This window comes from Mus caroli, unplaced genomic scaffold, assembly GCF_978045245.1.
Source record: "Mus caroli unplaced genomic scaffold, Mus_caroli_1 scaffold_10, whole genome shotgun sequence".
NCBI classification, from domain to species: Eukaryota; Metazoa; Chordata; class Mammalia; order Rodentia; family Muridae; genus Mus; species Mus caroli.
In genome coordinates, this window is record NW_028227265.1 from 23,521,241 (window position 1) to 23,546,591 (window position 25,351).

Sequence of the window (25,351 nt, forward strand, 5' to 3'; positions counted from 1 at the left end):
GTTTACTTTGGGTCACAGTTCCAGAGTCCAGTCCATCATGGCGAGAAAGTCCCTGAAGTCGGAGCTTGAGGCATCTGGTCACAATGCTTCTGCAGTCCGGAAACAGAGAGGATGAATGCTGGTTTCCTTTCTTTCTTTTTTCTTTTCTTTTCTTTCTTTAAAAAAAAAAAAACCAAAAAACAAAAAAAAAACCAGGGTTGCTCTGTATAGTCCTGGCTGTCCTGGAACTCACTTTGTAGACCAGGCTGGCCTCAAACTCAGAAATCGCCTGCCTCTGTCTCCCAAGGGCTGGGATTAAAGGCGTGCCCCACCACGCCTGGCTGAGAACATATTTTTAAAAAGATTTATCTATTTATTATGGATACAGCGTTCTGCCCGCATGTATCCTGCAGGGCAGAAAGGGCATAAGAGCTCATTACTGATGGTTGTGATCCACCTTGTGGTTGCTGGGAATTAAACTCAGGACCTCTGGAACCCCAGGCAGGTCTCTTAACCTCTGAGCCATTTCTTCAGCCAAAGAACATTTATTTAAAAAACAAACAAACCCTACTGAAGTTAAAATTTGCCAGCATTTAGGCCTGGTCAACAGAGTGAGTTCCAGGGCAGCCAATGCTACACAGAGATTATAGGCATGCACTCTTATTATATCCCATTTTCTGTAATATGCACTAGAAAAGCACTCTACCAACTGAGCTACATCTTGAGTGAGCCTCTGTCTTTTGTTCTTTTGAGACAGGGATTATACATAGCCCAGGCTGTCCTCCAACTCAGCCTCACATCTCTGTTGAGTTCCAGGGGTGTAGGGTAGCCCACGATGCCCAAACTTTTCTCTATTTGAATTTCACTTTCTGAGATTTTTAAGAGTCAGATGTCAGAGTTTCTGCTGCCAATCCTCTGTATCTCTCTTTTCCCCCTGTCGGGCTGCCCTGGAACTTACTATATATAGACCTGGCCTGCCTCTGTCTCTCTGGTGCTGGAGAAATGGCTGGACACCTGGGAGCCCTTGCAGACAGTTGCAGAGCACCAGAGTTCAGCTCCCAGTGCCCATCAGATAACTCACAACTACCTGTAACTACAGCTCCAGGGGAATTGACACCTTTGATCTTCCAGGGCACCTGCACACACACACACTCACACACAGACACACATGGAAACCGATAATTAACAAGAAAACATCCAGGCATTGCGGCACACATCTTTTATTCTAGCACCTAGGGGCTGGAGGATCCCTGTGAGTTTGAGGCCAGCCTGGTCTACATAGAGATCAAGGCCAGCTAGGGCTACATAGTGAGACTCTCTTGGGGGGCGGGGGGGGGCGGGGAGAAAAAGAAGAAAGAAAATAACTCTTAAAAAAAAAGGGGGGGCTGGTGAGATGGCTCAGTGGGTAAGAGCACCCGACTCCTCTTCCGAAGGTCCTGAGTTCAAATCCCAGCAACCACAAGGTGGCTCACAACCATCTGTAGCAAGATCTGGCGCCCTCTTCTGGAGTGTCTGAAGACAGCTACAGTGTACTTACATATAATAAATAAATAAATTAATTAATTAAAAAAAGGAAAACAAAAGACAAACAAACAAACAAACAAAAAAAGAGGGCTGATGAGATGGCTCAGTGGGTAAGAGCACCCGACTGCTCTTCCGAAGGTCCAGAGTTCAAATCCCAGCAACCACATGGTGGCTCACAACCATCCGTAATGAGACCTGACACCCTTTTCTGGTGTGTCTGAAGAAGAGCGCGCGCACAGCTGGAAAGCAGTGCCAGAAGGAGAGGGAGGCCAATTGCAGCCCGGAAGAGCTGACTGGGATGGGTTAGTGGTTGAGCTGCTCCAGGGAGGTCCTAGCCGAGCGGCCCACCCAGGCAGTTGGAGCTGGCGGGTGGCAGCAGAGGGCGCGGATCCTAGAGTCAGCCCAAATTCTAAAGGCTACACCAGAAAGGGAGAAAGAATGGAGATAGAGCAGAAAGATGAGCCCTGGAGCTTTCTGATAGGAAGGAAGGGGGGTGGGGTGGGGGAAGAGGCCAAAAGAACAACTCAGAAAGATAAAAATTCTCAAGTCAAGGCGACTAGGTAAGTTATCTGAGTGTGAAAGAAGTTAGCACCAAGAAAGGAAAGGACTCGGGTGCAGGAACCACCAGGAGGTGAGGTTATGAAGGAGCAAGTTCAAATGAGATAACTGGGCTATCCCAAAGTGTCGATGAGGGATGGGCCGGTGTAGCCTCTAGCGAGGAGGCAGCGGACTCCTCTAGGAAGGGCATAAGATCTTCAACCACCTGCTACGGGAGAGGCTGCAGCGAGCAGAACTGAGGGAGAGACTGTAGGCTACCAAAGTCCCGGAGAAGCGTTAGAGAGAAATGATGGTAATAGAAGAGTATGTATGTGAGGGTGATGAAAGACTTGAGGAGATTTGGGGTGGTCACTGTGACATTGGCCAGGTCCTGCTAGCTTTCCCGCTAAATAACAAAAAGTGACTGAGAGCTAATTAGATTCAGGGAACAGAGCCAGTGCACCCTGCGCCCCTTCTCACCATCATAATACCCCTCAAAGTTAAAATACTTTCCCTCACTTTATTAAGTATCGCATCTGGGGCTCAGAGAGGGCAACCCCTTACCCAAAGACACACAGGAACCCAACCCTCCAGCAGCTAGAGTACTTCGTTCCCGGGGTCCTCTCACCCCCCTCGGGGAGGAGCCGACCCGAGCCCCTCCTGCTCCCCGCCCCCGAGGGGCGGCCCGGGGGGCGGGTGGAGGAAGTGAGCGCAGCGGGGTGGAATGTGAGCGGGCGGGGCGGGCCAGCCTGGGGCGGCGGGGACAGCCGGCTGGAGGCCCGGACCGCGGGCCAAGCGCGCGCGATGCCTCACTTCACCGTGGTGCCTGTGGACGGGCCGCGACGCGGCGACTATGACAACCTCGAGGGGCTCAGTTGGGTGGACTACGGGGAGCGCGCCGAGCGGGAAGACTCGGACGGTGAGGGTGCGCCCGGCGGGGGCTGTGGCCGGGACGGGGGGCGTCTACACGGGACTCGCGCCTTCGGACCGCGCGCGCAGACGTCCATGCGGGACTCCACTTTTCTTGCTCCTTGCGCGCTCAGACCGACGAGTCTTTTTGGTCCGGGACTCCCGGGCTAGGTCGTCCTCCACCCACTCCCAGCTCCTCCCCCGAGGGCCGCGGGCGGGGGCTGCAGACGTGGCCGCCTTGGGAGGCCGGGTAGCGGGCTGCCTTGCTTAAGCTGGCGCCGAACGCGCCGCGAGTCCCGGTCCAATGGAAGCCTGGATTGTAGCTTCCTCACTTTCTGTGAATCGCCCCCATCCTCTTGAGTGTCACCCTCTCTTCCCCTATGACTCACCGCCCCTCTCTTGTCCTCTCCCTACCCCTGCCTCTTTGCACACTGGCCCGGTAGGAGCAAAGGGTGTGCTCGCTGAAGAGCTTGTGTTGGCTTTGGTCTACGTAGATCTGTGCGTATCATGGACACCTAGGGAGCAGTCACACGGGGCCAGGCTTGTCTAGGCACTGTACATGAAGCAACTCGCTTTAATCCTCCCAACCTCCCCCATGGACAGGTTCTGTTACTCGCACTTAGGAAGGAGTGAAGGGAGGTGGGGAAGAATTATGTAACTTGTTCCAGTGGGATTCAAACCCGGATATGAGAGTGTAGTGCCTTAACCTAGGTATCAGGGCTGGTTATAGAGGTGAACCCTTTCTCCCTTCCAGTGCCCCATCTCTCCATCTTCCACCCACGGAGGCTCCTCGCACTTGGAATGGGAACGGCCCTGGGTATATGTGTCTGTATAGCTGTCCCGGCATGTGTAAATGCACGTGTGTGTGGCTGAGTATCACAGGGTCAGGTCAGGACGTCTTTATGGCTACTGTTTCCAGCAAGGCTGCCAGTGATGATCCTGGTGCTATGATAACAAATGCCTGTGATGTCTGGGGCTGACCGTGATAGAAACGTGTAGGAAACGTATGTTGTGTCTGGTGATGGTATCGGAGGCTATCTGATAGGTCTGCGATGGTGACATGCTTGAGGGGTAGTCTGTGCTTGATGTGAACGGTGACTAAATGACCTGTCTGCCAAGTGGACATACAGGCCAGGGACATGGATGGACTGCAGATGTCACGGAGATTTGTCGGGTTTCACAGCTGTGTGTAAGTAACCCTAGATCCCACATCCCCTGCTGCCCCTTGCCTGGTCCAAGGTGTCGGAACCACATCCCTCCTTCCCTGGGACTGGAAGGATGTCTGTCCCTAGATGATGTACTGAACTGCATCCTTGAGATTAGCCTGGACCAATGGGCAGTACTGAGCCTTTTCTTTGGCTCCGCCTTGGTCCCTCACAGGTTGACAGGAGTAACCTGGAGCTATGCTGGCTGCTGGCTGTGCCCTGCCAGATCCCTCCAGGCTGGGCCAGCTCCTCCCAACCCCACCCCCTTCTTCTCTTCCTATTTACTTCTTTTCGGCCAGATTGTGGTGTATCTGTGGCATGGGGGACACCCTGCATCCGGGTGAGTGATTTTGCTTTTTCTTTGTAGACATAGCAAAGAATTAGAGAACACAGAACTATCTTAGGCCTAGCTCTGTTAGGATCCCCGCCCCCCCCCAACACAAATGCGCACGAGCGTGCAGGCACACACACACACACACACACACAGACGCGCGCCTCTGTTCTGAGGGGCATACATAGGCCTGCTCACCTAGATGGTCTGTGGCCAGACTAGGAAGGTCATGAAAGGACATTATAGGTAGATTCCATGTACATAGGGACCAGAAAGGTCACCCAGATCACTCCCTACTGTCAGGGCTTTCTCAGTTGCCGGTAGGAACACACCTGAGCCCTTCATAGGGAGCCCCAGGCCTGAGCTGTGCTGTGGTTCTCTGGGGGTCTCAGGTAATGTCTGAAAAGCTTGAGCCTGGCAGGCAGGCAGTCAGGCAGGCGTGCCTAAGCCTGCCCTGGAATTTTTGGAATAGCTGAGGCCAGGGCGGGTAGCTTGAAGTTTAGGGGACCAGAGACCTGAGGCTCTGCTCAGACCCTTTCATATCCGCATAATCCTATGGGAAGGGTCCTTAAGTGAGGCTTTGCCAAGTGCCCTGCCCGTGTCTGGGACCAGACACTACCTTTTCTGATGCATCCGGGAAGTTGGAAGAGGGAGTTACTGTCTCTGCTTCATAGAAGATGACAGGGTAGCTCGGAGGGGCTAAGCAGTTTTCTGTGGGTCGCACAGGGCAAGGGGCAGGTATCCAAGCCAGCCTGCCAGATCTCTGAAAACCCAGAGGCTGGGGTATGCACGCAGTGATCAGACTACATATGCCAGTATGCCAGAGGTCTTTTCTATGCTGGGGTATCATGCTGTACCCCAGAGCACTCCCTAAAAGGACTGGACTCTGGAATGTGAAAAGAGAACCTGAAGCTCACCTCTCATCGCTGTGATAGACCCCAGACCCAGGTCTGGCCCTCCTCACTAGGCAGCCTTGTCTTGTTCCCGAAAGGGGAACTGACATGCAGCAGAAGGTAAGGACCAGAGACAGATCTTAGAAGCCTTCCAAGCCATCTGGGAGTGACGCTTGTAGGGACAACTAAGGATCAGGTGGGTCACAGAGGGGGGCACTGTGGTGTGCTCAGCTCTGTAGTTGGTAGGATTTTTTTCCTTTGGTTTTCTTTTAAACCCAAGGTCTCATGTAGTCCAGGCTAGCCTTGAACTTGATAGGGAACTGATGATTTTGAACTTCTGATTCTCTTGGTGTCACCTACTGGCATTCCACACCTGTGCCGCCAAGCTTGGTTTCATGAGGTACCAGGGATCAAACCCAGGGCTTTGTGTATCCTAGGCAAACACCCTACCACCTAGGCTATATCCCTAGTCCTCTGGCTTCTTTGTTTTCTTTATGCAGTCCAGGCTGCCCTGGAAACCATGTTGTAGCCTGAATTGACCTTGAACTCAGGGCTCTTCCTTCTGTAGCCTCTCAGGGGGGGGGGGGGGCAAGGATTATAGGTTTGTACCACCATGCCTAGGTCTACAGCAGCGTTTCCCAACCTGTGAGTCACAACCCCTTTGGGAGGGTCTACCGTCTCTCTTGCAGGGGTCACCTAAGACCATTGGAAAACACAGATATTTACATTATGATTCATAACAGTAAAATTACAGATGTGAAGTAGCAATGAAATAATTTTATGATGGAGGGGTCACCACAACATGAGGAGCTGTATTAGAGAGTTGCAGCATAAGGACGGCTGAGAAGAACTGCTGTACAGTTTCTGGATTATAGTAGATTCTTCTTAGAAACAATTAGTAGCGGCGGTGGGACAGCCTGCAGTGTGTGCATTTAGAATAATTGGTATTTAGGTCCAGCTTCATGGAAGGATACAGAGGGAGAGGGCAAGAACTGAGAATAAGTGCTGGCGGCTTCTGAGGGATAAATCTATGGAGACTCCTAGCGGGCAAGGCAGAAAGGGAAGAAAGGTGAGCTGCCGGGATGCCGTTTTCATTTCTGTTATTTTCTTCATGGTGTGGCTCTTCTGGGTAAAGAGTTTTCAATGTGAATGGCAGCTGTGGCTTGGTGGCACAGGTGTGGCCCAGGAGTCTTGTGATTCCTCATCTCTAACGAGCATGGAAGTTAGCAAAAATGCCAGGATGTCTGGGGAGCTACCTGACCCCACCAGCCCTTGACATGACTTGGGTTGAGATGACTGCTGGCTTTGGCATTGACCTTCATTGACCTTGATCTGCACAGTCAGTCGATATGAAACAGAGAGCCAGGTGTCAAAGCCAGGCACACAGACTTCCTACGATCCCAGCATTGGGAAAACAGCCTGGAGGGGCCCTGGGTCTTGCTGGCCAGCCAGTCTCACTGAATTGATGAGCTCCAGGTTCAGTGAGAGACCCTGTCTGGAAAAAATCAGGCGGAGAATGAGAAAAGAATGCACCTGATATTGACCTTGACCCCCATTGACCTTGACCTTGACCCCCATTGACCTTGTAGACGCGTATGTACACAGCCACCACATATACAAAAAAGAAAGTGGGTGTGTGCTTACATCTGTGATCCTAACCCTGCTGGGGCAGGAGCATTGGCACAAGTTTGAAGCCAGCCTGGGCTACATTTAGAACCTGTCTTAGAGGAGGAAAAGGGGCGGATAACGTATGTGTTTGTGGCCCAATGATAGAGCATGAGTTTGTGGGTCTTATCCCTACACATGGCAAAAATAGATGTGTTTCCTTCCTGCCTGGGAGGTTTTCTAGTTTCGGAAGCACATTTTCACCAGCCTGAGATTTTCGTGGCGGCTGGCTCCTTAATCTGTTCTGGAGCAAACTGGCTGGATCTGGGGACCAAAAGGCTAATGGGTAATCTCAACCGCAGTCCGTGCCCCTGCATTTCCTATGCTTAACTCAAGATCCATCTGGTGCCCTGGCTTTCCTTTCCCAATGGCTTTTTTCTGGTTCCTTGTACCCCTGCGAGATTGGCTCCATCTCCCAGCATGCTCTGGGTTACCCTCCTGGACACCTGACACAGTGCATGGTGGGGTAGTTAGCTGACCCCATGTAGGCCGAGGCAGCGGATGACGAGGCAGTGGATGACGTTCTGTGTGGTTTCATCTTGCTGGAGGGCGAAATGGTGCCTTGCATTCTAGGAGCTCCAGATCCTTGGGAGGAAAGAAGGTGGGGCCCCAGGGTTGGTCCTGGCCAGGCCCCGCCTCCTCATCAGGCCACGCCCTTCATGTGCACGTTTGTGGCACAACTGTGGAGATTTGGAGTCTTCCATACATAGAATGACACAACCCGGTATTTGATTCCTGGGTGCTTCTTTTTTTTTTTTTTTTTTTTTTTTGGTTTTTCGAGACAGGGTTTCTCTGTGTAGCCCTGGCTGTCCTGGCACTCACTTTGTAGACCAGGCTGGCCTCGAACTCAGAAATCCGCCTGCCTCTGCCTCCCGAGTGCTGGGATTAAAGGCGTGCGCCACCACGCCCGGCTTCCTGGGTGCTTCTTTTACGGCCCTTCAAGAAGGCTGACAAGTGATGGGAAAACGGAGGCCGAACGTGTAAACGCTGCGGCTTCCAAAAGCGTTTTAGAGAGATGGTGTGTTTGCCGCTTCCCAGCCTCTCTTCTAGGCTAAGATTGAGTGCAGCGCTGTTTGTGAGTTGGCTTTCTGGGTTGGGATATAGGCTGGGGCCCCTGGGAGGCAGTAACTCACTGGAATTCTTTTGTTTGTTTGTTTGTTTTTTGTTTTTTGAAACAGGGTTTCTTTGTGTAGCCCTGGCTGTCCTGGAACTCACTCTGTAGACTAGGCTGGCCTCAAACTCAGAAATCTGCCTGCCTCAGCCTCCCAAGTGCTGGGATTAAAGGCGTGCGCCACCAACGCTGGAATTCTTTCCCTCTCTTTCCACAGGACAGGGTAACCACAGAGAGAATAGCCCTTTCCTTTGCCCTTTGGATGCCTCCAGAGGAAATGACTACTATGACCGGAACCTGGCACTGTTTGAGGTATCTAAGGAGCCATTCAGGTGTGGTAGTCTGGAAGGGGCTTCTCTGGACCTCTCAGCTCAGCATCAGGCTGGCTTCTCTTCCACTCCTGCCTGCCCTCTCTTCTTTGCAGCCATCCAGGCTATGGTTCGAAATGGCCCTTTCAATACACTTCGCCTTCCCAGACCCCCTTGCAACCTTACCTCTGTTCTCCAGGGCCAGTATCCTTTGCCTTCCTTGCAGCCCCTCACCAAGGTGACCACTTCCTCCTCCCCTCCATTCCTAGGGCCTCTCCCAGCCCATGGCTCTGCTGTGGATAGATTCTTTCCTTTCTTTTCTTTCCTATTGGCTCTTCCAGCTGTTACCCTCTGGTTACAGAGGCCTGTTTTCCTTCCAGCCTCTGACCCACTCTGCCCTCCATAGCTAGAGCTGCAGTGAATGTGTCTCTGGAAAGATTCCCATGTTTGTGCCTTCCAACGGGAAATTTCCATTTCTGGACCCAAGCTGAGAAGTAAGATATGGATTTAAGACGTGGTTCAGGGTCCTAAACTCTGAACCTGTACATTCATCTGCCTCACAGCCAAGTAATGTCGGCTTCTCGGGCTCCACACATGCAAAGGACCCACATTTTCACTCATCACCCCTAACCTGCCTTCCTGTGACTAATAGGGTCATAAGGGACACAAAAGCTTAAGACAGTGAGCAGATGGGAGAGTCACATAGGCCACAGGGGCAAGGAACTCTTGGACCCTTTGGAGTGCTGGAAGTCTTGTGCTCTGTCCCCACCTGAAAATTGTGTGTGTGTGTGTGTGTTGATGTGAATCCCAGCCATAGCTTCAAAGTGGTGTCCAGGCAGGCAGAATGGAGTGTGCAATCTGTCTGCCTGCCAGCAGAGCCTGCCCTTTTTCTCCCCTGAGGCAGGTGATTTTCACAAATGGGCTGGCAGTGATTACAGCCAGGGTTGGGCAGAGAGACCAAGCCACTGGGCTGGGCCTTTGAATGCTGCCTTCTGGGGTGTGGTGCCCATACCTGCCCAGTTAGCTGGCTTGGGCTTCCCCAAGCAAGAGCCGGGATCAGGTCCAGGCCTGCCTCAGGGCTTGGCACTGGGCCAAGCTGCTGGCTCCACACAGGTAGCCTGACACTGGTCTAGCCTGGCCCGTTGCCATCCTGCCCCGTGGCTCTGTTTACAGGAGGAGCTGGACATCCGCCCAAAGGTGTCATCTCTCCTGGGCAAGCTTGTCAGCTATACCAACCTCACCCAAGGAGCCAAGGAGCACGAGGAAGCTGAGAGTGGAGAAGGTGGCCGACGGAGAGCTGCCAAGGTGAGCAAGTCAGGGTCAGCAGAGGGACCGCATCTGGGAAGACAGACAGATTGCCATGGAAGTAGATGCTGGAAATAGATGTTTTCCTGTGTGATGTTGAACATTCGTGGACCAGTAGGTGGTAGGTGTGGAGGGTGAGAAATAAGTGTCTTAAGCTGAAGGAGCTGTCAAAGGCCGAGCTAAGTGGTATGGAGATCCTGAGGGTAGAGGGACAGAGGAGACTCAAAGGCAACAAAAGGAACGGTAGCTCCTTGTACTTAGCTATCAGCAAACAGACACTGTTGTAAGAGTAGACCCAGGACTTGAATACTATTTACACACACACACACCACACACACACAGACAGACAGACACACAGACACACACACACACAGACACACACACAGACAGACAGACAGACACACACACACAGCTGTGAGACAGAAACCTGGTTTGGTAGTACATACCTAGAACCCTACTTTTTAAAGGGGCTAAAGGAGACAGGATCGACTGTCCCAGAGGCTACCTTGGGCAAATAGCTGTGCTTGGAAGGAGCTGGGGTCTGATCCTGGCTGGGCCATTCTCATTGGCGGTAAGCACAAACCAAAGGAATTCCTGGTTGAAATAAGCCAGGTTACCAGCAGTTTCAGGCCTTCTTATGAGATACTGGTGTTGCTGAGAGAGAGAGAGAGAGAGAGAGAGAGAGAGAGAGAGAGAGAGAGAGAGAGAGCCAAGCTAAAGTGTTTCCTTTCCCTTCTGTGTATAGACATCTGCCCACTCTTCAGAGAGGGCAGCTGATATCGTGAAGCGGTCTAGACCTGACCCCTGGTTGTGATTTTGTTGGCATGAACTCTGCCAGTCTCTAGTCATCCCTACCCAGCCCTGTAGGAGAGATCTCAGCCTCTGACGAGTCTTTTGCTCAGTGCTGGTAGGCTCAATCCCTGCACAGTGCTGAGGAGCCCAGGGCTAGGAATGAAAGGTCTGTGGGAGAGGAACCTGAGTTAACCTGTAGCTTAATCAGGAACCCGTGGGTGCTCAGCCACCCAGGTTACCTGATGCTAGGATGATGGTGTAAGAGGGTAGCTAACAGCCGGGCGTGGTGGCGCACGCCTTTAATCTCAGCACTTGGGAGGCAGAGGCAGGCGGATTTCTGAGTTCGAGGCCAGCCTGGTCTACAAAGTGAGTTCCAGGACAGCCAGGGCTACAGAGAGACTCTGTCTCGAAAAACCAAAAAAAAAAAAAAAAAAAAAAAAAAGAGGGTAGCTAACAGCCCTAGTCCCACTGACTGATCTGAGGAGGGAGGAAGAGTCTAGCCAGACCTAATAAGAGGAAGCTAGGGAGCCATGGGCCTCAGAAAAGAAGGCTTGAAGCAGGGAAGGAGGGTCTCCAATCAGACCGTGTCTGGAAGTCAGCCTTTCCCCACCACACCCCCGCAGCCACTTCTGCTGTAACCCAGTACCCTTCCCAGGCTGCCAGGGGTTATTTAGGGATTCAAAAAGCATTTCCGGCCCAGCCCTTTCCCACACTGCCCTTTTCTTAGAGTGACTCAGCCTAGGATGGGGGTAGGATTTGGAGTTCTTCTACTACCGCTGCCCAGTAGGTGGTGTCCTCTGAAAAGGGCTCCAGAACCCACCTAGATAGCCTTGTGCGGGATGGTGTCTGGCTCCAGCTCTGGCCCAGCTTCAGGGAAGAAGAGGCTTTGCTGGGTTCTGGGGATGCTCTCAAGACGCCACTGATCTGGGTGGCATCAATGTTGCCTCTGTACACACAGCCTCTGCTGTGGCCTCCTGGGTAGCCCCCTCACTTGCTCTTCCAGAGTTGAGAAACTGCCAATCTGTAAGCTAGATGCTAGATGCTGGAGTGTTCTCACTTGCTCGCAGCCGCATCTCTGTTCTATCAGGGCTGGGAGCTTTGTTTGGTCAGTTGGTGTTAAGAAGCTAGTCTAGAGGAATAGAACTTAAAGAATGTAAATATAATAATATGTATAATATTTATTCAATACATTTAATATTAAGTGTATGACATTTAAATTATATAAGTAAATACAATTGTATCTTACATATCATACACATGGTATATATAATTATAAATATATAGTTATAAGTAAATAAACAGTCACACACACACACACACACACACACATATATATAAAGAGGATTTTCTAGAGTGGCTTACAAGTTGTGGTACCGCTAGTTCAACACTGGCTGTCTACCAAGGGACAGTCCAAGCATCCAGTAGTTGTTCAGTCCACGAGGCTGGATGCCTCAGCAGGTCTTCAGTAAATGCCAGATTCCCGAAGAAGGAGGCTCTGATGCCAATGAAGGGATAGACTTGCTAGTGAGAGTGAAAGCAAGTAAGCGAAGAGGGAGCAGGCTTCCTTCTTCCGTGTCCTGCATATACGCTGCCAGCAGGAGGTGTGGCCCAGGTTAAGGTGATTCTTCTCACCTCAAAGACCTGGATTAGAAGTGGGTCTCCCCTCTTCTGATGATTTCATTAAGAAAAAAATCCCTCACAGGTGTACCCAGCCATTTGGGTCTTAGTTAATTCCAGATGTAGTCGAGTTGAGAGCTGGGAGTAGACTTCACATAAGCCAAGTCCACTAAACACAGTCATGGATATACCAGTAAACTGGTCTGTAGTCCAGAGGAATGCAATTCAAAGCTGGTGTTGACAGGAGGGGTGAAGTACACCCAGAGGCCAGAGCCAAGGAGTCTGGGCCACATATCCCACACTTCAATAGAGGGCACTGCAGAGGATTTCCAACAGGAATCGTGGGATTGGACTTCGTTTTCAGTGTAGAGAGGTTGTCAGACATCCAGTGTCCCCAGTGAAGTTTGGTAAGAAACAGGCTAGTGTCTGGCAGGAATCTGTCTACTTGAGCTGGAGGTGGGGTTAGAGAGAGGGAGGGACAGGAACAATGTTTTAAGCTTTGGCTTGGGGGATGAGGCCTGCCGGGTGAGAAAGAGGTGATCTGAGACAGGCACTGCTTTACGGAAGTTGAACAGAAACGAGAAGCTAGGTACTGCAGTACACTCCTGTAATCTCAGGACCCAAGAGGCTGAGACAGGAGGATGGCCACAAGCTTGAGCACAACATGGTTTATATAGTGAATCCCAGGAGAGCCTTACTAAAGATCGGGACTCTCTCACATAACCACGGGCACCTATTACCCTAGCACGGAGGAGCCTGAGGCAGGAAGATCATCAAAACGTTGGGTATGCTCAGGCTACATAGAGTTCCAGGCCAACCAGGGCTATACAGGACCGTATCTAAAAAGCAAATGAACAAAAGCAGCAGAAGAGAAGGAGGCAGTTTCTTGGATGTGGGGGAAGAGCTAAGCTTTATACATAAACATTACGCATAAGGTTTAGAACCTTACACATAGCACAAGAGTAGGGTCGAGTCCATCCAGATGGCCCAGTGGGTAAAAGCACTTGAGGCACGAGCCCAGGGACCTGAGCTTGAGAGAACTGAAGCTGAGCGTTGTCCTCTGACCACCACATGCACACTGTGGCCAGTACCTGCCACTCACACGCATACAATAATGTTGGAGAAAAAAGAAAGAAAGAAAGAAAAATCGGGTCTCATACCTTCTTAGCCTGAGCTGGCTTCCTATGGGAGAGAGAGCCTAGCATCTGCTCCTACCTCCTGTGCTCCACTGGACTCTGCGTATAGAGGCTGCTGAGTGACTAGGGCCTCCTTCCTGTAGTGTACCTGGACCTCTCTGATGCTGTGTGCCCTCTCCTCCCCCTTCCCCTCACCCCCGCCCCCGCCCACATAGGCTCCCAGCATGGGCACACTCATGGGAGTGTACCTGCCCTGCCTGCAGAATATCTTCGGGGTCATCCTCTTCCTGAGACTGACCTGGATGGTGGGCACAGCTGGCGTGCTGCAGGCTCTCCTCATTGTCCTCATCTGCTGCTGCTGTGTGAGTGTCCCTGAGCGCCGGAGGTGGGCCGGGTGTGGGGCAGGTGGCTCTACAGAGCCCACCCAGCTGAGCCGCTCATCCAGGCCTTCCCTCCTACAGACCCTGCTGACAGCCATCTCCATGAGTGCCATTGCCACCAACGGCGTGGTTCCAGGTGAGTAAATGCCACACCCCAGGGGCCTCTCGTAAGGAACACACTTAGAATCCAGCCCTATCTGCCTGCTGGCTTCCATTGTCCCTCCTCCTCAGGCAGTATCTGGTAGAGTCCCATCCTTGACTGTTAAGACAGTGCCTGCTAGGAGCGTTACTGCCCCACAAACGCTGTTGTGTTTTGTTAATGTAAGAGTAGCATGCCCTGCACAAAGAAGAGTGGAGCGTGTTTACCATGAGATCTTAAAGGGGCAGGAAACAGAATGGAAAACGGAAAGTACCCATCCCCTCACCAGGCTGAGCTCATTACTGTTAGCCTTTTGAAGGTACATGGTCTTAGGTGCATACAAACTATTAGTCTCTCTGTGTGTATATATATATATAATTGATATTTCCACATATTTGCACCTATATATGTTTATGTATTTCCCCAGATTTGGAAAAGTTTTTTTTGTTTGTTTTGTTTTGTTTTGTTTTGTTTCGAGACAGGGTTTCTCTGTATAGCCCTGGCTGTCCTGGAACTCACTCTGTAAACCAGGCTGGCCTCCAACTCAGAAATCCGCCTGCCTCTGCTTCCCAAGTGCTGGGATTAAAAACCACTGCCCAGCTGGAAAGGTTTTTTAAAGCAGGTTACTCTATGCTAGAATGTAACCCCTTTATGGAATAGTCTCCTATTTATGGGTTCTTCTTTTTCAACATTGTATTTTGTTTGGTTGGGGTTTGTTTGTTTGTTTGTTTGTTTCCGGTCTTTTGTGATAAATGATGTCACTACGTAGCCCTGGCTAGCTATGTAGCCCAGGCTGGCTCTGAACTTGAAGCGATCCTGCTTCTGCCTCCGAAGTGCTGGGATTACAGGCTCCTGGTGCTACAGCAGCCTTTTTAAAATTTTATTTATTTGTTCCTCTCCTCGCCACTTTTGCCATGAACAGTCTGGAACACCCTTTAGGGGAGTCCAAGAGGTGGAGTTACAACATACAAGAAATTGACCCCGTTGGCGGATTTAACAGCAGTGGTGGATCGGTCTTGTCTCCGTATTCTTACCACTTCGGGGCCCAGGACTGACTGCCAGTTTTCTAGAAGTGAGCGATTCTAATAGAAAGAAGCAAAAACTCAGGCAGGCTCGTGCTGAGCCTCGGGGACAAGAAAACAGTCAGGACAGATTCTGCGCTGGTCTGTTAAAGAGAAAAGCAGGCTGCGCTTTTGGGTGGTCGCGGAGGTTTGTTACAAGGGAGATCTCACTGAAGAGTTAGTCTTGACCTGTGTGCACTCTCCATTATAGCTGGTGGCTCCTACTTCATGATTTCCCGCTCTTTGGGACCAGAATTCGGAGGTGCTGTGGGCCTGTGCTTCTACCTGGGGACGACATTTGCAGCAGCTATGTATATCCTAGGGGCCATTGAGATCTTGCTGGTGAGTTGGGCTGAACCTTGGCGACCCTAGTTGCATCCGGTCTTTCTAGACTCCAGAGGCCACTAGTACTTCCATCATGCCTGGCCAGCATCTTGGGTTTTCTAGTGGGAGGCCTTTAGAGAGAAAGCCCATTGCTCAGATCTGTGTCCCCACCACACTGACACTTCTGATGGTTTGGGCCAAGCAGGGAAAAGGCCTGGTTGCCTTCACCTGAGCCTAGGTGTTTCTTCTACCTGAACAGTGTTGGGCCATGGCAGGGGGTCTGTCAAGCATTGAGCTGAGTGACAGATCTTGATAATGACAGAGAGATTGCCCCCTAGTCTTTTGTGGGCCCTAACAAGCTCTGACTCCCCCAGACTCTGTGCCAGGGTCTTTTAGGTCTATTTTCTCCGTATCCTTAAATCAGAATGAACAGCTATGGACTGCTGTATAGAGGTCCTTGAGTCCCATGGGTGCTGTCTTAGGCCCAGCTCCCTACTCACCAAAGAATGGCCTAGACCAATGGCAGAGCGACCTGGTGGGGGAGTGGCACAGCGAGACGAGGGGAGTAACACAGAGTGACAGGTACCTCTCTGAAGATCCAAAGAATAGATGTTAAGAGACACCCGCGTGGCTCTGCAAACCAGAAGCCAGGACTTTTTGTCTAGAACGTCTGAATTTTTATTTTCTATCTCACATTTCTTCTGTGTTATTTGGAATTATGTAAGGAAATGTATCTCTTCTCCCCAGTGTATTTATTTATTCAACCATGTAATTATATGGGCGTCTGGAGGCCTCTTCTGTTCTCTGGGCTATTGGGTATAATTCAATACTATCATTATTTTGTTGCCCAAACTGTTTCTTTTGGGCCGTTCCTTCCACAGGCTGGCACCTGTGTCTGTGTCTTCTCTTCTTTTCTTTTCCTTTCCTTTCCTTTCAATGGTGCTTTTGTTGAGCCTCAACATTCATTGCAAGCAGTTCACTGTCCATTTGAAAGTATACAAGTCTAGGGCCAGTGAAGTGGCTTGGTGGGGTCAGGCACTTGCTACCCACATGGGCCTGCGGCCCCGAGCTCAAACCTCAGGGCCCACCAGGAAGGCAAGAACGGACTCCTCTGACCTACACACCTGCACGTCATCCTCCTCCCTAAATAAATCAATATTTGTTTTCTTTGTTAACATACAACTCAGGGGCAGTGGCGGTGCGTGCCTTTAATCCAACCAGAGACAGAGGCAGGTGGATCTCTGAGTTCCCGAGGCCAGCCAGGGCTACGAAGTGAGCTGCGCTGCTGTCAAAAAAAAAAAAGGGGGGTGGAGTGGGGTGGGTTGGGCATTTAGCTCAGTGGTAGAATGCTTGCCTTGCAAGTGCAAGGCCCAGGGTTTGGTCGGGGCGGGGAAAAAATTTTGAAAAAAAGAAGAAAAAAGGAATGTTTTCAAGTTACTGGTTTTGAGAATATTTATAGGGATGTAAATGTTGCCAGAATCAATTCAGAATATCTTCACTACTTTAAGAGAAGCTTCACTGGTAATCACTGTCCCTTCCCCTCCCTTAACAGACACTCGTCTGCGTTCTCTCTGTGGGTTTGCTCTTTTCGATGTTGTTCAGACATGGAATCGTGCACCGCTGGTCTTCTGAGACTGGCTTCTTCTTGTAGGCACGCTTTTAAAAAGAAAACCAAAACGACAGGTTTCACTCCCCCAAATAGAAGGTTGAAACTAGAGGTCTGTCTTCCTGTTTCAGACCTACATTGCTCCGCCAGCTGCCATCTTTTACCCATCGGGCACCCATGACATGTCAAGCGCCACCTTGAATAACATGAGAGTGTATGGGACCATTTTCCTGACTCTGATGACCCTAGTGGTGTTTGTTGGTGTCAAGTACGTGAACAAGTTTGCCTCGCTCTTCCTGGCCTGCGTGATCATCTCCATCCTTTCCATTTATGCGGGAGGCATCAAGTCCATTTTTGACCCTCCCGTGTTTCCGTGAGTAACTAGGGCATTTGTTCCAGCCATTGCCCTGGCATCCTTTCTAAGCCTTTGGTGTTCTGTATCCCTCCGATTGCTTGGGTGGGAAGAGGCTAGGGCTCCAGTCCAGCAGGTAACTAGACCTTCTCCTCTCTCTCCCTGCAGGGTGTGTATGCTGGGCAATAGGACCCTGTCTCGGGACCAGTTTGACATCTGTGCCAAGACAGTCGTGGTGGACAATGAGACAGTGGCCACCCGGCTGTGGACTTTCTTCTGCCACAGCCCCAACCTTACTGCTGACTCCTGTGACCCCTACTTCCTGCTTAACAATGTGACAGAGATTCCTGGCATACCTGGGGCAGCTGCTGGTGTGCTCCAGGGTGGGTCCTCCCTCCTGTGTCCCGAATGCCCCCTAAGCCTCAGCCCCAGCCCCAGCCCCAGCACCAGCACCAGCACCAGCACCAGCACCAGCCCCAGCCCACAGGCTGAGCAGGAAAGCAGAGTACAGAGCTGTCCTTGTGTGCCCGGATCAAGGGGGATGGGGCGGGGGAGGTCAGGTTTGGCTGCTTTCCCTACTCAGCTGTATCCTTTTAGCCTGCCTCCTTGTAACTGAATTTTGAGTGAAGGGAGCCTGTTTGGCCAACATCCCAGGCCTGCAGCAAACCCTATAAAGTTCTGGCATTCCACTTCCCTGGCCACTAGCCCCTGATGCTGTGGGGGGATGTTCCCACAAGAGTCATAAAGGGCCTCTGTCTGAGAGTCATGGAGTAATGAGGTCTAAGCTGATGAGGGTTTGGTCAACTCTGTCTGTTATAGCTCTACCAGGACAGCTTCCTCTCTGGCCAAAGCAGTCCTGTGGCAGACACCGTAGTCATTATGCCCTGGCTGTCCCCAAGAGTTGCCAGAGATTCAGTGCATCTGTAGGATCTTGCTGGGCTGCCCCGGGGACATCAGTAGTGCTGTAGTGGGAATGTTCCTGCTTCTACAGAGAACTTCTGGAGCACTTACCTGGAGAAGGGGGAGGTCGTGGAGAAGCATGGGCTGCCGTCCACAGACACCCTCGGCCTGAAGGAGAGCCTGTCCCTGTATGTGGTGGCTGACATCGCCACGTCCTTCACCGTGCTGGTTGGCATCTTTTTCCCTTCTGTGACAGGTAAGATCTCCGTGCCCACACACTTAGCCCTACCTCCCACCCCCACCCCCAAATCCCGGAGAATCCCTGAGGGAATCTGTCTGTCTTTGGAGGCATCATGGCTGGTTCAAACCGCTCTGGGGACCTCCGTGATGCCCAGAAGTCTATCCCAGTGGGGACCATTCTGGCCATTGTTACCACTTCGCTGGTGTGTATCCTTTCCGATTCCTGGCGGGGCCATGTGTCAGAGGGTACTTCTCTGAGAGTTGCCAGACTGTGAGCGGGCACGGAGACCTTAACCCCCTCCTTTGCACCTGCACACAATGGAGAGTGTGTGTGTGTTCACCATGGGAACCACTGAGGTCTGCAGGACAAGGTTATGGCTGTGAAGATCTCTCGGGTGCTGTGTGGGGGATGGATTGGGGTCTGGCGGGCTTCTCGCTTCCTTAACACAGTCCAGACTTCAGCAGTGTGATCCTCTTCGGTGCCTGCATCGAGGGTGTGGTACTCCGGGACAAGTGAGTGAGCGCTGCCCCACCTTGCCAGCTTTTTCTGCCCTCCCTTTAGCCCCTCCCCTCCCACCCACCCCCAGGTCCTACACATCGCAGACCGCTGACTTCCAGAAATGATCTGTGTAACCAGGTAGGTCAGTCCCCTCTATGACTGACTTTTGCTTCCAAGGTGACCATGTCATTAAGATCAAGGATGAGATAAAGGGCAAAGATACAAGGCTAAGAGCTAGCAACTGGTCTCCACTGAAAGCTAGAGCCTCTCCTCTCCTCCATTTTTCCCGATCCTTGACCCCTCTCCCCTTTACTCTTGGGTGGCTTGACCCAAGGCTTGGAGGGCTTTTTACCGGGAGCATGGGCTGAGCATGGGCCTCTGCAGGTACGGTGATGGCGTCAGCAGGAACCTGGTGGTGGGCACCCTGGCCTGGCCTTCGCCTTGGGTCATTGTGGTTGGCTCCTTCTTCTCAACATGTGGGGCTGGTCTCCAGAGCCTCACTGGGGCGCCACGTTTACTGCAAGCCATTGCCAAGGATAACATCATCCCCTTCCTCCGGGTAAGCCCCCCTGGATGTCCCATAGCCTTGATGCTCTTGGCCCTCTTCCTGGCAGGTGGGGGTGTGTGTGCGCGCTAGCGCGGGCAGGCGGATTCAGATGCAGTGAGGTTTGCCTACAGTGGCCCCAGCCTTGGCAGCCATCCAGAAGCTGCTGAGAGCTCCTCTGGCCCTGTTTGCTGTTAGCACTACTGTTTAGAGCCCGAACCCTGTGGCCTGTCTGTGCTTCGTCGAAAGCAGAGAGACCCAGAGAAGGAGAGTCAGGGAAACTTGTGACTCCACAGGGACAGGCATAATACTGGGACCAGAGGGATGATGGGAGAACAGGTTGTGACTTGGGGCTGCAGATATGGGGGACAGTGGCTATGGTAGGGACAACTCCTTTCCTGGTGTCTGCAGGTGTTTGGCCATGGAAAAGCAAATGGCGAGCCGACATGGGCCCTCCTCCTGACGGCGCTCATCGCTGAGCTGGGCATCCTGATTGCTTCCCTTGACATGGTGGCCCCCATTCTGTCCATGTGAGCTGGGGGGAGGGGCGCCCCAGCACCTCCCAGTGATCCTGCCTGGTGTCTAGGTGGGAGATCAGCGTGGCTCAGTGGGGAGCAGGCAGGGCCGATCACCCTGATTTCAGAAGCCAGCCTGGTATACCCACAGCACTGAGGAAACCCAGAGATAGATCCTAAGCCCCATGGTAGGAGCCTCCCTAGAGCAGAAGGCCAGAGATGACCATTTCAAACCAGGGCAAGCGCCTGGTCTGATGCCTCGTCAAAGCCATCACTGCCTGGTCCGTCATTTTAAATGTTCTGTAAGCAGAGGAAGTGAGTGTGATAGTGCCTTGCAGGTGGTGGTCAGCATGATTCCGAGGGGTCCCCTGCCCATGTTGGGGTCCTCACCCATTCTGTTGCATGGTCAATGGTCCTTACTTATTCAGTAATGAAAGGTTTCCACTTCACCACTCACTCAGCTTATAGATCTGACAGGGTTGCCTTCCTCCTGAGCAGACTCCAGCCCTCCCCGCAGCCAGGCCTGTCACATCTGAGTTCTTATCGTCCTAGCGTTCACCTTTCCCCATAGATGTGCATACCTCAAGCTGTTCTTGCCGTAGTCATCTTGAGTGGAGGCTATTGCCGGCGGTCCCTGGTTGGGACCCTACTCCCCCATAGAAGTTCCTGCCCCCTGATATCTCTCTCCCTTCTTTGCTCTTCCTCTTCATCACTGAGGATGGAGTTTGATGCCCTGTCCCCGAGGTCCTCAGAAGGACTCACACAGCTTGCCTTACCCGTGTCCCAACTCCCACATGGAGTTGTCTCTTCCCTTCAGAACAAAATCGGATGGTTCTTGTCCCTGGTCATGTTTTCCTGACTTACTCCCTGGCCTCCAAATGCTTGATAGCCCCCATTCAACTGACTGTCTGGGCCACGGGCTTGTATAGCGTCTTGTCATCTGTCACACTGAGCGGTCCCCAGCCTTGCTCCACACCCCAGCCCTGGACTTGGTCCCTTTCTCACCCCATCTACGGTGAACACTTACCCATCCTCTGCCACTTGGCTCTGAGGACATTTTCTTAGTCCTGCCATCTATCTGCGTCAGGACATGGGAGTGGGTTCCCTGAGTTAGGAGCCACTGTGTATGTATCCCGAGGGCCCAAGGAAGCTTTTCTGCACCAACTACCTCCTATAGGTTCTTTCTGATGTGTTACCTCTTTGTAAACTTGGCCTGTGCCGTGCAGACACTTCTGAGGACCCCCAACTGGCGGCCCCGGTTCAAGTACTATCACTGGTAAGTTGCCTGCTGGACGCCTTGGGCGAGTCCCCTGATACCGGTGGTATTGGGGAAGCCACAAGCCCCATTCTGGAGGAGGTCTGAGTTTCCGTACAGTACGAGGAGGGAGATTCTCTGAATGGAGACCTGACCTGCTTCACACATCCAGCTTGTGACTTGGGACCTGCCAGGGCCACCAGGGTGTGGGACAGACTATGACCTGGACTCCTGATTCCTATCCTCTCATCCCTGTCCCAGGACATTGTCTTTCCTAGGCATGAGTCTCTGCCTGGCTCTTATGTTTGTCTCCTCCTGGTACTATGCTCTAGTGGCCATGCTCATCGCAGGCATGATCTACAAGTACATCGAGTACCAAGGGTGAGTGAAGGGCCAGTGGCTGGCCTGTTGATACATTGTATAACATTGAAGGTAACCAGCTGAAGAGTTGGGATGGTCTGAGTGTTGGGTGGGTGACAGGCTGGGCCAGCTTTCCTTCTGCAGTGGCTTCTTGGTCTGTGGTTGGGGGCTGGGACTCAAGGCCTGGCCTTTCTGCAGCACAGAAATCCCTGGGTAAAGGGCTAGGAGTGTAGCTCAATAGTAACCTACTCACTTAGAAAAAGAGGGAGGGAGGCCGGGAGATCTCGGGGTGAACCAGGGGCTCAGTGGCTTGTGGTGACATCCACAGGGCCGAGAAGGAGTGGGGCGATGGGATCCGAGGCCTGTCCCTCAGTGCTGCACGCTATGCACTGCTGAGGCTGGAGGAAGGGCCTCCTCACACCAAGAACTGGCGGTAAGCTCGCGCCTGCGCTGACAGGGCCCCCTCAGGGTGGCTTCTGTCGTTCCCCCCAGGGGGTTGTAGGAGGACCCTCTTGCTATTGAGTCCTTGCATCTGTGCTACCCACACTTGTGGGAGTCCACATCCTGAGAAGGAAGGGACTCTGGGGAAGGGCCAGGCCCTTAGGCCGCCTAATTGTTTGACTGCCGTAGGCCCCAGCTCCTGGTGCTGCTGAAGTTAGATGAAGATCTTCATGTGAAGTACCCCCGGCTCCTCACCTTCGCCTCCCAGCTGAAGGCCGGGAAGGGCCTGACCATCGTTGGCTCTGTCATCCAGGGCAGCTTTCTGGAGAGCTATGGTGAAGCCCAGGCCGCTGAGCAGGTAATGGCCAGGGGTGGAAAAAGGACTTAGGCCAATCAGTGGTTTCTAGGGTGCAGCAGGCATAGAGGGGAGGGCCCCCCCCCCAGCCCGTCTTGGTCGGCCCCGATGGACAACACTGTCGCCATCTTGAAGCTTGAATAAGTATGGTTGTCCCACTTAGAAACCATGGCCCTTGGGCTGGCAAAACATCTCAGTGGGTAGAGACTCTCATGTTTAGGCCTAATGACTTGATGCCCAAATTCTATAAAGAGACAAGGGCAAGACCCACCCCAAGAGTTGTCTTTTGACTTCCATATGAGGTAGTATGCTTGCACTGCATACACATTTACACACACACACACATACTCTCACACACATTAGGGCAGCTTGCTCCAGGGTCTCCCCTGTGAACCTCAGTGTTCTGGAGAGATCCTGGTTAGGATGGAGACTGGTGGGCCTTGCTTTTTGATGCTCTTGTATTCCCCACAGACCATCAAGAACATGATGGACATTGAGAAAGTCAAAGGCTTCTGCCAGGTAGTGGTGGCCAGCAAGGTTCGAGAGGGACTGGCCCACCTCATCCAGTCTTGCGGCCTGGGCGGCATGAGACACAACTCCGTGGTGCTGGGCTGGCCCTACGGCTGGCGACAGAGTGAGGACCCACGTGCCTGGAAGACCTTTATTGGTGTGTGAGGGTCTGGCGCCTAAGCTGGGCCAGGGGCCAAGGGCCAGGGTTAAAGTGAGGTGACAGAGACCAGAGGGTCACAGGCTGGCAGTCAGCGGTGCCCCTCCTCCCTAGACACTGTGCGCTGCACCACAGCTGCCCACCTGGCCCTGCTGGTGCCAAAGAACATAGCTTTCTACCCCAGCAACCACGAGCGCTACCTGGATGGCCACATCGACGTGTGGTGGATCGTGCACGATGGAGGCATGCTTATGCTGCTGCCCTTCCTGCTGCGCCAGCATAAGGTGTGCCAGCTGGCCGGGTGTGGGCGAGGGCAGCTGGGCTCTCAGGAAGCCCTGCGTGACCCAGCCGCTCACACGACCCTCGGCCGCAGGTTTGGAAGAAGTGCCGGATGCGCATTTTCACCGTGGCCCAGATGGACGACAACAGCATCCAGATGAAGAAGGATCTGGCCATCTTCCTGTATCACCTCCGCCTGGAAGCTGAAGTGGAGGTGGTAGAGATGGTGAGCTGTCTTTGGCCTGCTCTGCCCCTGAGGACTCCCCCCCCCCCCAGTACACCCTCCCAATCATGCAGCCTGATACTCATCCCCTCCCCCCACCAGCACAACAGTGACATCTCTGCCTATACCTACGAGCGGACACTGATGATGGAGCAGCGGTCTCAGATGCTGCGGCAGATGAGGTTGACCAAAACTGAGCGGGATCGAGAGGTAAATGGCCATCTTGGCTTGGGCTTGGGTAAGGGACACATCATGCCTTTTTCTGGTGGATATAACAGAATGATTCAGGACAGGGCTTGGTGGCTCATATCTATAATCCCAGTACTCAGTAGGCAGAGGCAGGTGGATTCCTGTGAGTTCAAGGCTAGCCTAGTCTACAGAGTGAGTTCCAGGCTAGCCAAAGGACCTGTCTCAAAAAAACAAGACAAAACCAAACAAACAAAAAGGTAGGCATGGTGGTCGGTGCCTATAATTCCATTGCTTAGGAGGCTGAAGCAAGAGGCCAGCCTGTCTTTAACAAAGAACTGCATCTGTTCTACCTGAACCAGAAAGGTCTTAGAGGCAGGATAGTCCTATTGGGCCAAGCAGGGCCCCGTTTTCCCAGGGTACCAAGGATGTCTCCTCTGGTTGTCCTCAGGCCCAGCTGGTGAAGGACAGGCACTCGGCTCTTAGGCTGGAGAGCCTCTACTCCGACGAGGAGGAGGAGTCTGCGGCAGGGACCGACAAGATCCAGATGACATGGACCAGAGACAAGTACATGGCTGAGCCGTGGGACCCCAGCCACGCCCCTGACAACTTCCGGGAGCTGGTGCACATTAAGCCGTGAGTACAAGCCATGTTGAGGTCTGGAATGGAGGGAGAGTGGGGACGGGCATGCTGTGCAGATGGGCCAGGGACAAAGACCGCCTTGCTAGGTAGATAGTTCTCTGGCCTGTGACCAGCCACTTGGTCTGCAGGGACCAGTCCAATGTGCGGCGCATGCATACTGCTGTGAAGCTCAATGAAGTCATTGTCACGCGCTCCCACGATGCCCGCCTGGTCTTGCTGAACATGCCTGGCCCCCCTAAGAACAGCGAGGGCGACGAGAACTGTATCCTTTTGTGTAAATGCTGACAGTGGGGAGAGGTCCTCTCCTTGAGTGGAAAGTGGCCTTGGTCCTATGGCTGCCTCCTTGACCTGACAACCCTGCAGACATGGAATTCCTTGAAGTCCTAACAGAGGGCCTTGAACGTGTGTTGTTGGTGCGTGGCGGCGGCCGGGAAGTCATCACCATCTATTCCTGAGCCCCGATGGAGTCTTGTGGTCTGGAGTTGGGATGTCTAGGACAACAGTGCCCGGCCTTGCACCTACTTGCCAGTTCTGCTTTGCCCAGCTTTGCTTTGGACCAGCTCTGCTACGTCTCCAGGGAAACCAAGCTTGGGCCTTGCAGTGGAAATGGATCCGAGGGTCCAGGGGACCCTGGTGGATTTAGGGACTGTCCCCTCCCATACTCCAATAGAGGCCTATCCTGACTAGAGAAGACTGGTGAGGGTTGATACGGGATTTGAAGTCCCAGACGGGCCCACGAGTGCTATTTATTGTATATTTATTGTTTGGATGTCATCATTTCAGAAAGGGGAAGAGGGGCACAGTAAGAGGGGGAGCTGAGCTGGGCCTGCCTTCAGGAAGACCTGGCCCAGGCCGCTGTGGGCAGAGGTCCTCATCAAGCCAAGTGGAATGGAGCCGGCCAAGCTGAGCCTGACTTTTTTCAATAAAACATTGTGTACTTCTGGGCCTCCTGCTGCCCCGGCTCTTTTTTCCCTGGCGCCAAGGGAAGAAAGACGGAACTGAACCCCAGTCCAGAGCCAGATCCCAAAGGCTTTGCCCCTTCCTGGCCACCCCCATTGGCGGTCTGTCCCT

The 25,351-nt window shown here is 52.6% G+C and overlaps 1 protein-coding gene across 2 annotated transcripts; it reads left to right on the forward strand.

The window, feature by feature from the left end:
• The first annotated feature begins 2,787 nt into the window (after positions 1 to 2,787).
• On the forward strand, positions 2,788 to 25,225 carry Slc12a4 (solute carrier family 12 member 4). Of its 2 annotated transcripts, none has more exons than XM_085843617.1 (24): positions 2,788 to 2,965; positions 8,372 to 8,466; positions 9,636 to 9,767; positions 13,528 to 13,674; positions 13,774 to 13,828; positions 15,104 to 15,234; positions 16,954 to 17,195; positions 17,343 to 17,557; positions 18,166 to 18,330; positions 18,423 to 18,521; positions 18,770 to 18,827; positions 19,198 to 19,372; positions 19,769 to 19,887; positions 21,050 to 21,148; positions 21,389 to 21,508; positions 21,816 to 21,920; positions 22,118 to 22,286; positions 22,755 to 22,950; positions 23,065 to 23,234; positions 23,324 to 23,455; positions 23,555 to 23,662; positions 24,090 to 24,274; positions 24,409 to 24,542; positions 24,644 to 25,225. In XM_085843617.1, exons 1-24 carry the CDS (start codon positions 2,845 to 2,847, stop codon positions 24,733 to 24,735), a joined length of 3,264 nt encoding a protein of 1,087 aa, XP_085699743.1. In that variant the 5' UTR covers positions 2,788 to 2,844; the 3' UTR covers positions 24,736 to 25,225. The 2 variants fall into 2 exon arrangements, with proteins under 2 accessions (XP_085699743.1, XP_021025598.1); XM_021169939.3 differs by having other exon boundaries at positions 2,788 to 2,959.
• Positions 25,226 to 25,351: the final 126 nt, after the last annotated feature.